This window comes from Rhinichthys klamathensis, unplaced genomic scaffold (assembly GCF_029890125.1).
Source record: "Rhinichthys klamathensis goyatoka isolate OS25496 unplaced genomic scaffold, OSU_Roscu_1.1 h1tg000209l_1, whole genome shotgun sequence".
Lineage (NCBI taxonomy): Eukaryota > Metazoa > Chordata > Actinopteri > Cypriniformes > Leuciscidae > Rhinichthys > Rhinichthys klamathensis.
In genome coordinates this window covers 2,134,288-2,150,093 of record NW_026606734.1, presented here as the reverse complement: position 1 = coordinate 2,150,093, position 15,806 = coordinate 2,134,288, and the positions used below count along the sequence as shown (strand labels likewise).

The 15,806-nt window shown below is 39.5% G+C and overlaps 1 protein-coding gene across 4 annotated transcripts in view; it reads right to left on the bottom strand.

Moving 5' to 3' along the window:
• Positions 1-1,602: 1,602 nt before the first annotated feature.
• LOC130096982 (ankyrin repeat and fibronectin type-III domain-containing protein 1) overlaps positions 1,603-15,806 on the bottom strand; it is a 90,093-nt gene continuing 75,889 nt past the window's right edge. For all 4 annotated transcript variants that reach the window (XM_056263675.1, XM_056263676.1, XM_056263674.1 and 1 more), the window contains 10 exons: positions 15,597-15,726; positions 15,062-15,181; positions 12,686-12,904; positions 11,506-11,672; positions 11,225-11,375; positions 8,920-9,088; positions 8,668-8,834; positions 7,709-7,913; positions 3,511-4,100; positions 1,603-2,203 (listed from right to left, as the gene is read on the bottom strand). In XM_056263675.1, the coding sequence (XP_056119650.1) occupies positions 1,865-2,203; positions 3,511-4,100; positions 7,709-7,913; positions 8,668-8,834; positions 8,920-9,088; positions 11,225-11,375; positions 11,506-11,672; positions 12,686-12,904; positions 15,062-15,181; positions 15,597-15,726 (2,257 nt within the window). In that variant the 3' untranslated portion in view covers positions 1,603-1,864. The remainder of the gene's footprint in view (positions 2,204-3,510; positions 4,101-7,708; positions 7,914-8,667; positions 8,835-8,919; positions 9,089-11,224; positions 11,376-11,505; positions 11,673-12,685; positions 12,905-15,061; positions 15,182-15,596; positions 15,727-15,806) is intronic.

The following is a 15,806-nucleotide window of genomic DNA, read 5'->3' as shown; positions in this document are numbered from 1 at the left end:
GAGACAGTAAACACAATATCGATAATAAACTCACCGCACAACAACACGGCCGATCAATAGAAGTAAACGCTCCTTTTGCTACTCAAAGCAACACAAACGAACATTAGAAACGGGAAGAGTCTGTAAAATTACGGCTACGGTCCATCTCGCTTTAAAACGTTGTATTGTTCATTCAGTCCGATGCGTCTGTTCACAAACGATCAAAACGAGGTTTAACGTCGCTCTTCATTTGGGTAAAGCTTCTGTTCTGGCGGTCGATTCAGTGTAGACTCATTCTCAAGTGCATTTGTTCTAGAAATGTTCAGTAATTCAGTGTATTTTGCTCATTGGAGAATCCCAATGGAGTATTCACAGTTTGGATAAGTCCTGTATGTGTACAATTTGGTGGATGGGTATAACGGTATCCTGAGGAAGAATGCATTGACGGAAAAAATCATGACGCAATGTTTGTTTGGTGGTTTCAAACCACCATGAGCAAGCTGTAAACATTTCACTTCTGAATACTGATGGAAGAGCTTCTGTCAAGGCTGAACGTCTGAAACAAGAAATCAGTTAAAGTGGCACAATACTGAGAACATGAGCAAACGATGCAACTGTACTGTTACATGTGATAATGCTGATGTTACCCATGTTGCCAGTTAAAGTCAATATGAATTATGAAGTGGTATTTTACCTCAGTAATGTGATGTATTTCCTACTGATATTTAAATAACATTATATATAAAAAATATATATATATTGTTCAAAAGTTTTGAAAAGATTTTTTAAATGTTTTTGAAATAAGTCTCACAAAGGCTGCATTTATTTGATCAGAAATGCATTAAAAATGTGAAATACAGGTGAAACTCGAAAAATTAGAATATCGTGCAAAAGTCCATTTATTTCAGTAATTCAACTTAAAGGTGAAACTAATCAATTATATAGACTCATTACATGCAAAGTGAGATATTTCAAGCCTTTATTTGTTATAATTTTGATGATTATGTCTTGCATCTATAAAAACCTCTAATTAAAAATTAGAATATTGTGAAAACATTTTCATATCTGTAAGCCATAATCATCAACATTATAACAAATAAAGGCTTGAAATATCTCATTTTGCATGTAATGAGTCTATATAATTGATTAGTTTCACCGTTAAGTTGAATTACTGAAATAAATGAACTTTTGCACGATATTCTAATTTTTCGAGTTTCACCTGTTTTATTACAGTTTAAAACAGCTGTTTTCTAATGTATTGTAAACTGTAATTTATTCCTGTGATCAAAGCTGCATTTTCAGCATCATTACTCCAGTCTTCAGTGTCACATGATCCTTCAGAAATCATTCTGATATGCTGATTTGCTGAAAACAGCATTTATTTAAAATAAATTATAATTATAAATGCATTTATTGTAATTTAGACCAATTTAATGTGCCCTTGCTGAATAAATGTATTAACTTAGTGAATAAATAAATCAATATACTTTTGAACAGTAATGTATATATATATATATATATACTGTATATATGTATGTATGTTTGGATTATGAAAACCTTTAGAAAATAACGTGCACTGATGAATTATTCAAAATCAGGAACATACATTAAGAAAGTAATTTTTGACTTCATATTGACTTTAACTCATACTGGTGATTGATAAGCACTTGACGTAGATTTTCCCATAAGGTTAGCATGCTCTTATTGTAGTGCAGGTGATATGGAGCTCCTTATGTCACCCGATGAGGAAAGGTGAGCAGATCAGTCCTGGTGAACCCACTCAGGTAAACATGAACCCTAAGACCTCATGAAGTACGAAGCAAGTATTCAGTAGTCTATGCACTTAAGTCAGTGTGTGAGTGTGTGTATTTACATGTTTGAGGGATCAAACAGTCGTGGCTCTGCTGTACTGCAGTGCGAGCGGCGAATACTCTTTGAAACGGACGCAGAGTTTCCCGCGTGTCCATGGGTTTTGTAGCGTGAGTGGGCAAAAGTCGTCCTGAAGCCATTTCTCTCTCCCCTCCACCAGCAGAACCAGCCCAAAGTGCTCCAGCTGCTCGCTCCCGTACACACACACCTCAGACTCGCAGGACGGGTAGCTGCACTGGTCCACCGCACACGTGCACTGCTGGGCTGCTTTCTGCAGGTGATGGCACACAGCGTTGATCTCCTGGACTACCAGACCAACCATCTCTTTCGCCGACGTCTCTGGAGTCACACGTAACTACAGAAGCAGACAAACACACACGTATGAAGTCAGCAGACCAAGTCTGTTTAGTAAGCCGTAGCAACCTATGGTTAGGTGTCTAGCTCAAATGATAATAACTCAACTCCTGAATTCTAAAAGAGGTAGCAAACAGGATGCAGAACTATAAATAGAATTATATATATAATAATAATAATATTATATAATAATATAATAATATTAGAATTATTCCCAAATATAATATAATATAATATATGACTTTAAGAATTCAAATGGAATAACAGTCCCAAAAATTCACATGACTTCTAGCATAAAAAAATCAAAAAAGATTTGAAATATTTGAAATGACACCTATATAAATTTTAATTAATAAAATATGTATTTAATTATTTTGTAGTATTGTTTAATTATTAAGTAAATTGTATATATTCATATTCATATTTATATCCAATAATTTATATTTATATATAATAATTAGAGATATTTACTATAATTTCCAAGAATGCTCAAATTTAGTCAATATAACTAGTAGAATTAAATTATTTAAATTAAATTAACTATTTTATTAAAATCTTTTAAATATATGTAATAAATGTAATTTAAATTACAATAAAAAAAAATATGACAGACATTTTGTGGAGATGAATGGCACATTCCAAATTTGTTTTGATGGTTTGCATTAATTATTTTGACAGTACTGAAATTAGTTTAGAGAAATATGTCTAAACAGTAAACTAGGAAATAAATTGTCACATCCTGCGAAATTGCCACAAAATATCTGTAATAAACATGGAAGTTTCTGCAATCAGTGAAGCCACTCTGGCTCTTTTTTCCTCCATCATAAATGACTTGTGTATCAAAATGCAATAAACGCTGTCATGATCTCTTGCGTTCGGATGCTGGTGTTTGGGAACACAATCATGTGAGATGCTTCTGAGAGGGAATTAAACCAAATCATTCTGATGTCAGACGTTTCAGAACGACCAAACCAACATTTGAGATGCTGTGCGATGTGATTGGTCCACTGGTTAGTCCTGTTATCCAATCACATCAACTGTTGAGGCAAAGTCACGTGACACGTGATTTTTGTATTGTGCATAGAGGGATTTATTCGGTAAATGCATTTCCATTGTAGTTTCTTCTTATCGCATAAAAATCTACCTCAATTGAGTGCATAAGTTTTGTATGCTAATCTTTTTTAATTTATACGCATCTTGGCATTTCCACCCATCGTTTTTTTTTAATGCAATATCCCAATTAGCATAAAAATAGGTGAAAGGAAACATAGCTAATAATGATTTGTGTGTCAACTCACAAACACTCACTTTGACACTGGTTTCCTTGGGTAATCCGGTCCGGTATTGTGGGTAAACTCTCAATGTGGTGTGACACGGCCTGGGAGGGGAACCGCTGGAGGGGGCGGAGAGTCGCTGGACGCCACTGTCCTCTGATAGGGTGCGCACAGGCGCAGGGCGGGGTTCAGGGGCGGAGAAGCAGAGATCGAAGGAGGAAGGCCGTGTCCAGCCCTTGTGATTGGAGGAGCTGGTGGGTGTGGTTGGCATTGAGACAGGAGGCGGGTATTCCAGACTGCTGGTGCGGACACACAGCGCCGTTCTCTTCTCCGTGACCCGTAGCAGCTCGATCTGGCGGCTCGGGAGGATGAAGTCGCTATCGAACACATTCACGAGTTCCCGTCGGCTCATTCCTCCTCCGGTCTGCAGCACGTCCGGCTGAGTGGAGCGAGGCGATGACTGCGAGGAGGAAGAAGGGTGAGACGCTACAGATCTGAAGCTGGTAGGAGACGGTGGAAGCAGGTCCAGTTCTCGGGTGCTCTGGGTCACACTGGAGCTGTACTCGCTATCCGTAGTGAGGAACACCTCGGATGAGTTGTCCTCATCAGAAAGACCATGGGAATCTTGGAAAAAACAAACAGAAAGAGGAATTGGTGGAGTTAGTAGTGTGTTGAAACTCGGGGCAAACATGCAAGGTGTCGCTTGACCAATCACAACAAACTGTTCCAGCCGACCAATCAGAGCACATTGTGCTTTTCAGAAGGAGGGGCTTCATAGAGACAGGAACTAAACAGGGGTGCGTTTCCTGTACAACGACGTAACTCGCTGCTTCACTACCATAGTACGATGCATCGTTGAAGAAATCAACTATAGTCACGACTGTTTCCCGAAACCATATTGTCGCAAAGTGGTCGTTCAACCACGTTGGTTTATTACGTCACAACCGAGATGGAGAAATAACTTCTTTTAATGAAACTTTGAGATCGAATTGACACTAGATGTTTTGATGTAAATTACAGACATTTGAGAACTATTTCTCGTTTTTCTCAGTTATTTTGCTTTATTTCCAGATTCAATTATAGGCTCGTTTTTACATAGTAGAGCACGTTCACACATGCGCACTCTTCAAAGACGGTGCTTCAAATCTCTTGACAAACTAAAAGACGCAAATTACATTTTTATGTATTCTAAATAAAAGACACAGGTTGTACTGAATGTCAGCTTGCTTATTTTGCTCAAGAAAAGGATTTATTAAGCCCACATGTCATGCAAACTAAAAACTCTGCTTCTAACCACAGGTCGAGAGCTGTCGTTCCAACCACACAACTCTGCGATGCTGTTTGCGAATGTTCGTTGCAACGATGGTTTCGGGAAACACTGACTCGTTGAACTATGCTGATAACGACGGAACTTGCGAATGTAGTTGGCTAACGATGCTTTTGGGAAACACACCCCAGAGCGTTCCTGACAGACTGGGAAAAAGAAAGATGCTGCAACTGTGTAAAATATGGGGAAAAACAATGTTTTATTTGGTCGCACTTTAGATTAGGGTCCAATTCTCACTATAAACTAACTATTAACTATGACTTTTGCCTCAATGAACTCCTAATTACTGCTTATTAGTTAGTAAGGTAGTTAAATTGATCTGTTTGCCTGTTCTCCGCGAACATCATTCTAAACTCAGGGGTGCAGAGAGGAAGTGGCGCAAATCGAAAGATCCTACTGACCTTGGTCTTTATCAATCCCTCCTCTCTTCCTTCTCTGCTAATATCTCTCCTGCTAAAATGACTTACTATCACAACAAAATTAACAATTCTTCTGACTCTCGCATGCTTTTCAAAACATTCTCCTCTCTTCTCAATCAACCCTAACAGCTGACGATTTTGCCACATTCTTCATAAATAAAACAACCACCATCAGCGGCCAATTTACCAAACCACAAACTGACACACACATCTTACCAGCTAACATACACATTCTACCCTCCTTCTCTCTGCTTTCAGAGGCAGAAGTCTCCAAACTCCTCCTTTCCAATCGCCCTACTACCTGTCCGCTTGATCCTATTCCCACTAATCTACTTCAGACCATTTCTTCCTCAGTTGTACCCGCACTCACACACATCATAAACACCTCTCTTCACACTGGTACTTTTCCTACAGCATTTAAGCAGGCTCGGGTTAAGAAACCCACTCTAAATCCAGCACATCTGGAAAATTACAGACCGGTATCCCTTCATCCATTCGTCGTGAAAACACTTGAACGAGTTGTTTTCAACCAGATCTTGTCCTTTCTTACACACAACAACCTCCTGGACAACAACCAGTCTAGTTTCAAAAGCGGACACTCAACTGAGACTGCCCTGCTCTCGGTAATTGAGGCTCTGAGACTTGCAAGAGAAGCTTCCAAATCCTCAGTTCTCATCCTGCTGGATCTGTCCGCTGCCTTTGACACAGTTAACAAGCAGATCCTCCTGTCAATTTTAAAGACGAAGGGCATCTCGGGATCCGCACTCCAATGGTTCAAGTCTTACCTCTTAGGTAGGTCCTTCAGGGAGTCGTGGAAGGGGTGAGGTGTCTAAGACCCAACATCTAGCTACTGGGGTGCCTCAGGGCTCAATGCTTGGACCACTTCTCTTCTCCATCTACATGACATCACTAGGATCTGTGATTCAGATTCAATGTGATACATGGCTTTTCCTATCACTGCTACGCTGATGACACACAACTCTACCTCTCATTCCAGCCTGACGACCCAACGGTTGCTGCTCGCATCTCAGCCTATCTTACAGGCATTTCTGGCTGGATGAAGGACCACCACCTTCAACTAAACCTTGCGAAGACAGAGTTGCTTGTGGTCCCGGCCAACCCAACACTACACCACAACTTCTCCATTCAGCTAGGTTCGTCATCCATAACTCCATCAAGGTCAGCCAGGAACTTTACAGACCACATTGCTAGAACTACCCGGTCCTTCAGATTTGCCTTATACAACATTAGGAGGATCAGGCCCTTCCCAACAGAGCATGCTACACAACTCCTTGTCCAAGCACTTGTTCTATCCAGACTGGACTATAGTAATGCTCTCCTAGCAGGTCTTCCAGCTTGCACTCTCAAACCTCTGCAACTGATCCAAAATGCTGCAGCTAGAGAGGTCTTTAATGAGCCGAAGAGCGCACACGTCACTCCTCTCCTCACAAAATTGCACTGGTTGCCAGTTGCCGCTCGCATCAAATTCAAGTCACTGACTTTTGCCTACAGAACAACCACAGGCTCTGCTCCCTCCTACCCAAACTCATTACTTCAGACTTATGTGCCATCCAGAAACTTGCAAGCTCTGCAAGTGAACGCTGTCTTGTGGTACCATCTCAAAGAGGCACAAAATCTTTCTCTGACCTTTTTCTGGTCTGTTCCAAGCTGGTGGAATGACCTGCCCAACTCAACCAGAGCTGAGCCCATGACCATTTTCAAGAAACGGCTGAAGACGCATCTTTTTCGGCAACACTTGATCCATTAATACTAACACTTTATCTTCTATTCTATATCTATTATCTTTATAAAAAAATTTTTTTAAAGTACACATACTGCGTTAGATTAAACTGGGAAGGTTCATAGCACTTGCATATTTTTGTCCTATTGTTATTTTAACTGCTTCTATTGTTCTCATTTGTAAGTCACTTTGGATAAAAGCGTCTGCTAAATGAATAAATGAAAAAAGTATTGTGTAGGATTAAGGGATGTAGAATATGGTCATGCAGAATAAAGGCATTAATATGTGCTTTATAAGTACTAATAAACAGCCAATATCATAATAATATGGATGCTAATAAGCAACTACTTAATAGTGTGAATAATGAGAATTGGGGTCATGTAATCATTAACCGACATCGAAGAATGTGAATGTGTTGCTGAAATATTGACTTAAATTTTCAGGGAGATTTCAAGATTTTTTTGTACATCAAAGATGTTTGGCTGACAAACTAAGTTTGGGAATCCCTGATGTATGTAATCCCAGATTGATCCATAAACAGCGAACACATTCCAAACTTTTTACACAAGTGCAAAACTCAACAAGTCTTTCATTTAAACCAAATTGATAAGGCAGCTACACCAAATACTCTTCTGTATTTAATGACCTGGTGACATGAAGCCTGCAACAGTCCAGTTATTCTGTGACATGTACTCTATTTGATTATATAATGAAGAGGTCGATCAGAACAGCCTTACCAACTTACCGTTGTGTTTGCGCGTGGTCTCTGGTGAAGGTGTCGGTGAGGGCAGGTAGTCCACCTGAGAGGATGTGGAAGCTGGTTTCTCCGTGATACTCTCTTTGGAGAAGTCAATAATCCAGCTCAGACTCACTCCGGAGCTCTGATGCTTATATCGTGCGGACTGGAGGATCACCATCCACCGGGCATCACGCCACAGGTCCTCCATATGCTGAAAGTGAACACAAAGAAACATGGGTGAATCATCACAACATGCGTGATATTCTGATCTGAACAAAATGTATAGACCCCTTTTGCGCCAAAGTCACAGTTACGTCACGCCGCTAGCTGGAGGCAAAACAAACGGACAACTGGAGGCGGCTAATACACACCAGCACAGATTCGGCTACATAATAAGGAGCTTAAAGGAGAACTCCGGCGCAAAATGAACATTTGGTCTAATTACACATTGTTACCTAGTCAACCGTTATCTGAGATTTGTTTTCATGATTATCGAATGTAAACAGTTTTATCTCTACAAACAGTTTGTAGTGAATAAAATATTACAAGGGGAAAAAAAGTAACAAAAAATAAGTGGATAAAATATTAAATAACCTATATAATAGTACAACAATCTCATGAAGTTTTGTTTCTAAGTAAATTGATCTTGTTTCATATATTTACATATTTTAACTGAACAATTTTTTGCAGTAAATCAATGTAATTTGGTGGAAGACTGTCAAACTTTTATCTTAAATGTCAAAAGAATTAAGTAGACAACTCAGGCTGTAGACTCCGATTACACCGGCTGATTTTTATCTCAGCTCTTGGGCCTCTTGCATCTATTAAAGATGATACTGTAAATTCCCCCAGTTGAACAGTTTGTTCTGATTTTTACTGCGGGTTTACTGTCATCAGTTACACCTATGAAAGCTGAACTGAAGCGGCAGGCTGCCAGTGTTGAATTGCACAGAGGACAGAAATACCTGCAAATACTCCTCAACCTGCTGATGTTTCTGCTTGGCAGCGAACAGCTCGGACTCAGAGAACGCCTCCCGCAAAGTCTGCTGGGACATCAAGGACTCCAGACCCAGCAAAGCCGACACGCGGCAATACAAGCCGATGAAACTAGGGCAGTAGGCCTCGAAATGAACTGCACAGAGAGAGAATGAGTGCACATGAGGTGACAGGGATAGAAGATACATGTGGGTGAATGAGTTTACACTGTGTCCTCTCACCTAACTCAAAGATCTGCAGCGGGAGGGTGAAGAACCCAGAGCGCAGCGAGCAGAGATGGTTCTGTCCGGGCGGTGAACACACCTCCTCACACGGTGGGAGGAGCAACAGGAAAGACACGCCCTCCCCCAACTCAACCACCTCCTTCACATACACACGGAAATCCTGTGCCTGATGTATGAAGAGGAAGAAAAATAGTAGTATTTCTATTATCAATCTTTTTTTTGCTGTATAGGTTTGCGGATGGTTTTCATAGTTTTGTTTTTTTATTTTTTATTAATACTTTTATTCAGCAAGGGTGCATTAAATTGATCATAAGTGACAGTGAAACACTATTTGTGGTACATTATGACACACCATGATGTACATCATGCACTTTATCCTGCTTACTGCTTAGTTATTATGGCTACTTGTCAAATCAATAAATGTGCATGCACACATATTTTATTAGTTGAGAATTAATCAGACTGGATTGGGATTCTAAAAGAACACAAATTCACACAAAAAAGAACACAAATTCAGATTGATTCCCTAAACTAAAATGAACTGGTTCAAATTAGGGGTGCGCCGATCCGATATTCGGTATCGGTATTAGTCCGATACTGGCCAAAATCACTGGATCGGATATTGTATGAATCGCGGGAGTAGTCCTAAACTGTCAAACAAATGCTTAACAACACCTGAGAGACATGCCGTAAAGAGAGATGAGCAACATGCGTCACGCTGCAGCTGCACGCAGGGTCGCCAGATTTTCACAACAAAACCCGCCCAATTGCATTTTAAAAAGTAGCCAATCGCGTTTCGGGGTGTGAGAGGGAGCGCGGACTTGGCAACACTGGCGTCACGTGAACAGTAGCTAGAACGAGTAAGGTGAGACCTGTCAGCAATTATCATGTCAGCTGTGTGGAGTTATTTTTAAAAAGTGTGCATTTTGTTTTGTGAGTCTCCGCAACGGCGATAGATTGGAGCGCGTCCGAGTGAAGATTGTGCGCGCGCCACAAGAGAACACTGTATCCGTGCAACTGTCTGATAGCAGCGGCAACGAGCGCTCAGCTTGATTTAAAAAAACAAACACATTTTAGCGCTAGGTCTAACTATGTTAATTAATGCTCTGTTAAATGGAGATGTTTTATTTATTTGTATTACATCTGTGCCTCATAATGTTTCAAAAGTGGTGGGGGGCAATATCGATCCTGAGAAAAAGTGGCTGGGACATGTCGCACCCTCAAATTACACCTATGATCCCCAGATGTTACATGTGAAAAACTTTAGAGCTTGGACTGTCTACCCAAAATGTTTTTCCCCTTTATTAGGTGTAATGGCCTAGTAGAGTTTAATTTGTAAGTGGCTTATTGTACTATTCTGTTCTATTGTACATTTTATAATGGAGATACCATTATTTTTATGGTAGGTTATACTTATTTAAGTTATGACTAGAGTTTTGTGTTACATCCAGTATTTGGCACTGGAATTATATATTTTTTTATTTGCACAGTTGGACTTTAAATTTAATTAATTGAATGGTGCTGAATAATTAAAAATGCTGCTACAAGTTCTGTTTAAAAATTATTTTAATAAAAATTAAGCAGCAGTAGATGTTGTGGGCTACGTATTTCTTCCTTTAGGGGAGTAGAACATTTATTGCACTATTTGAGCATGATGCTTTTTAGATGGCTAGGTTAATCACAGTGCATCCTCCTGACAAACGTGTTATTAACAGCTTAATTAAGAGGGAGAAAAATATGGTATGGTATTGTATCAGTATCGGTATCGGCAGATACTCAAGTTTGTGGTATCGGTATCGGTATCGGACATGAAAAAGTGGTATCGAGCCACCCCTAGTTCAAATGATTCACTAAAGCAAACCGACAAAAAAAAATTGCTCCCAAATCAGACATCATTAGATTTTTTCATGACTTTTCCATGACTAATTATTTTCTAAATTGTAAATAAAACAAAGATTATTATTAAAGTCTTTTTACTTAGAAATTTCACGTTTAAATCAATGTTACTTGTCATTTCTTTGTAACTATTTGTGAAATTTACTAGCAATTTCTGTATGAAAATAGTTTCAAAGTAAATCCTACACCAAATTTTTTTCAGTGTAGAAATTTCCATAGCTTTTCCATTTATACACACAGTACATGCAAAACAGGCGTGCGGCATGTGTTTTATATCAGTTTCATGTGTGTATTTGATACTGCATGGCCCTGATTTACTAAGGTGCCAAATAAGGGGCACTAATTTGCTTGTGCAATCAAACAAATTGCATGTGTCAATGTGTGGGTATGTTGTGAATGCACAAACCTGGTGATTGGGAATGTTGATGTAGCCAAGTAAATCTTTAGCAGCGGTTCTTAAGTCCAGTAGGAGGCGATGCGGCGCGCTCTGAGCGTCGGCACACACCTGCGCACTGTCCTCGAGCGAACTCAGTGATTGAAGCCACTGCCATTCTTCCCTACAAAACAAACATAATTATTACACACACACACATATATATATATATATATATATATATATATATATATATATATATATTTATATATATAGACAAACTCATGCATAACACAGCCATAAATGCGTCACACCTGGAGACATGGTCGTTGTCCCGTACTTTGACGTGGCACAGCACGTTTGGGTGTTTGTGTGAAACGAGCACCCTGATCTGGTCCACTGAGGTGTACAGCTTCAGGTAACCCAGATACAGGCCCGGAGACAGACACTTCTTGCTGCGCCGGTGATAGGCCAGTTTCTCCTGCACACAAAGGGCTCATTATAAAAAACTTTTTAAGAACATGTCCAGGTCAAAATTCATCCCAAAACCATATGAAATAAACATGACATGTTTATGAGAACATGATCTATAAGCTATTGGGGATTAAAAAATGTCCCCACAAAGTCAAAAATGACTGGTATTACCACCTTTGTGAGGACAACAAAGTCCCCACAACATAGTGTTTACCAGGACACACACACACACACACACACACACAAAGGTATGAAGAACTTCCTGCAATAGCCTGAAATTGACCCACGTTTATCATTTCTAAACTATTTGACTGAGAGACTGACTCTGGAGCCATGTGGTTGTTGAGCTGTGGAACCACTTTCACCACACACACACACACACACACACAGCTTTACCCCTGGGAAAATCTGAGCCACTCAGACAAAACATCACGGCCAGAGCAGTTTCAAACACACGATCAGCGGTGGGTGACGTGTTTACAGCGTTCAGACTAAATCATCAAATGTACAATGCTACTGTTATACTCCCACAATTCACAGCACTCAAGTAATAAGAGAGAGATAAAAAGAGGAATACAGTAGCTAGCGGCCTACTGCATGTTTTTTTCCCACTGATTTTCATACTTCGGGCTCATTTATATCAGAGATTGAAACCTGTCGAGTTGAAGCATTCATTCACCCAAAGATGAAAAAAATGGTGTAATTTTCTCTCCAATGTTGTTCCACAATCATTGTGCTTTCTGAAATTGAATACGACGCATGAAAATGAGCCGCGCCAGGCTTGACGTCAATGTCGAGACACGAGAAAGCCCGTGACGTTTGACATCAAACCTGGCATGATGTGTCTTGCCTTGCAGTCAAATGTTTAGACTGAATTTATGTTTCTCATTATTCTAAAAATATAACAGAGCTTTGATCACTACATTTTTTCCATACTTCCATTTGTCATGATGCTAGAAGTATGTGACAGCACAACACATTAGCGATGGACACCAGTGTTTCAGTGGGTAAAGCACTCACGTGCAGCGTAGTGAGGAGTGTTTCCAGTGCGCTGGGCTCGTCTGCTGAAGAAGAGGACGACCTACGCTGCAGCTGGAATTTACTGACGGGAATCCAGCGTAAGCCTTCCAGCGACGCACATGCGCTCACGTCCTTCATCAGCACCAAAACCACGTTACCGTGCTTGTCCTTGATGGGCTCAAAATACACCTGTCCCAGATCCACTGTGCCAAGGAGAGCCTACACAACAAACAAACCAAAAAAGGAAAACGTCACCTCAAGATATGTTACGAGTGTAAATATTTATCAACCATAACCAAGATTTGATTGCAATTCTTTCCTAAATGATGCAAAACAATACTAAATCTGGTCACAATTTGGTTCAACTTGATTTTTTGGATGCATTTTTACATTCCTAGTGCACCGACATTTTGGCAACCAAAAATATTTGGCAGAAAATGCAATAAAGAAAATTGTTTTTGGAGAGCCAGAATCATTGACTAAGCTGTTTTTAGTTGATGCAAGAAATAACTTCACTAAACATTCAATCCCATCCAATAAGTTTTGTGCTTTTGATATCTATCAGCTTTCAAATTCTGTCCATCACAAATTCAATCAATAAATGTCATTTTGCTGCCGAACACACGTCCGGCCGAATTTTGAATATACTGTAAATTCTCAATATACTTACCAGGGAGACCCGAGTAAAGTGCATTACAATAATCTAGTCTCGACGTAATAAATGCATGGATAAACCTTTCCGCATCTGGCAGAGATAAAGAAGGTTGAACTCTGGCAATGTTTTTGAGATGAAAAAATGCAGATTTTGAAACCATTTTGATATGGGCATCGAATGACAAATGTGAATCAAAGTTGACACCTAGATTTCGCACCTGTGATGCTGGAGCCAATAACTCAGAATCAGTGAACAGATTTAGACAGTTATGTCTGTGCAAAGCTGCCGGCATACCAACAAGTAACAGTTCCGTTTTTGATTCGTTAAGTTTAAGATAATTGTCATGCATCCATACCTTTATTTCTTCCAGACATGCGGTAAGAGCTGTGATTGTGAGATTAGGATCCGTGAGTGTGCTAACATAGCATAATAATGAAACCCCAGACCGTACTTTCTAATAATGTCACCAAGCGGCAACATATAGATGCAGAACAAAGTAGGTCCAAGTACTGACCCCTGCGGGACGCCCTGCAGAACTAATGTTGCCTCAGATTTGTTTTTCCCCAGACAAACATACTGAAAACGATCAGTTAGATAGGATTCAAACCATTCGAACACAACAGCAGAGATGCCTAACAAAACACGCAACCTGTCAAGGATCTGAATCCAGACTGGAACGGTTCCAATAAGTTGTATTTGGACAGATATTGCTGTAGCCGGCCAACAACAACTTGTACGAGGACCTTTGCCACAAAAGTCAGGTTCGCAATAGGCCTATAGTTAGATAAGTTGTCAACATCACATCACATCATCGCTGACAGTAGCAAAGTTAGGGAAGGAAGTAGAAAGTGAGTTTTTAGGATGAGACTCACTAGTCAGCACAGGAGAGACAGAGGAAATGGAGCTATAGATACTATGGACTTTTTCACTTAAATATTTGTTCAAATTGTTACACATCTCATCAGAAGGACAGATACTTTTCTTTTAAAGGTTTAAGAAGATGATTGATTGTCTTAAATAACGTCCTAGGATTAGCAGCACCTTGATTGATCATATGTGAGTAGTATGCCTGTCTGATAGTTTTAAGAGCAAGATGACACTCCAGCTGGTGTTGTTCAAACTCAATTTGTGAACCGTGAGGCCAGATTTTTTATACAAATGCTCGATCTTCCTTCCCTCAGCTTTAAGTGCACACAAATCATTTGTATACCAGGGAGACGACTTGGAGAAAGATACAACTCGTTCTCTCACTGGTGCTACAACTTTAAGAATTGTAGAAAGTGCAGAGTTGTAACAATCAACAGAGCCAAGCACAGGAAGCTCAGCAATAAGGTTAGAAATCCAGTCAGGGTCAATATTCTTAATATTTCTTGTGTTGAAAAAGTACAACTTACTGAAATGTAACATGTCTCATGTAATCACTTAATCACTGCGGAAAGACGTCACTAAAACAGCTTGTAAACAATATGTCAAGTAAGGTTACATTTACCTCAGGCAAGTCAAACGATGTTAATAGTTAGCTAGAAAAGTATGTTCTTTAACTATTAGATAAATTTGGTTAATTAAATCATTATTAAATACGTTTATTTTCGGTTTCAGTTTCAGTTATTGGCTAAATGAAAACTTAAATTTCAATTTCGGTGTTTCTGTATCATTTCAGTGCATCACTACTATGACTATAAACTTGAAAACGTTGTTCAAGGTGCGTTTAGTTTGTTCACCTGTAGTTGTGCAGCAGCCTGAATCATTTTGAGGCGCGTCTGGAGCGTACAGGAACTGGAGGCGTGAGCAGGACTGATGCACTGCTGCATCCAGGTGAGCTCCTCCCAGAGATGTGACACCTGTCAACATGCATCACCATGAAAACAATGTTTAATACTCAAATGTTGATACAGTATATTGCTGTGCATGTGTATATGAGTGTTTCAGGTTGAATTTGTTTTAGTGAATCAGTTTTGGTTAAATGAACTGATTTAAATGAAATTGGATTTTAACGTTAACCTCCTTATCTTTATGTCAAATAAGCTTAATATATTTTTTTTTTTAAGTGTATTTTACATTGCATTTTGGGTTGCTTTATGTAAGATCATGATACACTGTGAATTGTAATCTCATGTATACAATTAAAAAAACAAAAGCTAAACTAAACTACAAGCAAGTCACCTCACCAATCCAGTACCTTTACAAATACTTTGATTATTTCAAGAAATTTCAACAAAATAATCTGGTTTTGTGCATCATCACCACCGATGTTACCTTTGTGAACCAAAGTAAATCCTGTGCGTGACAGCTGTACGAGTCGTCCACCTCAACGACAGGCAGCTGATCCTCTGAAGTCACCAGGACATTTTCATCTTTATAAAATATACAGGCCAGATAAAGACCTCTACAGAGAGGAAGAGAGAGGCGTCATGGATGATGCAAGACATGGTGTGTTGAGAGTTTGATTACACAACATCCATTTCC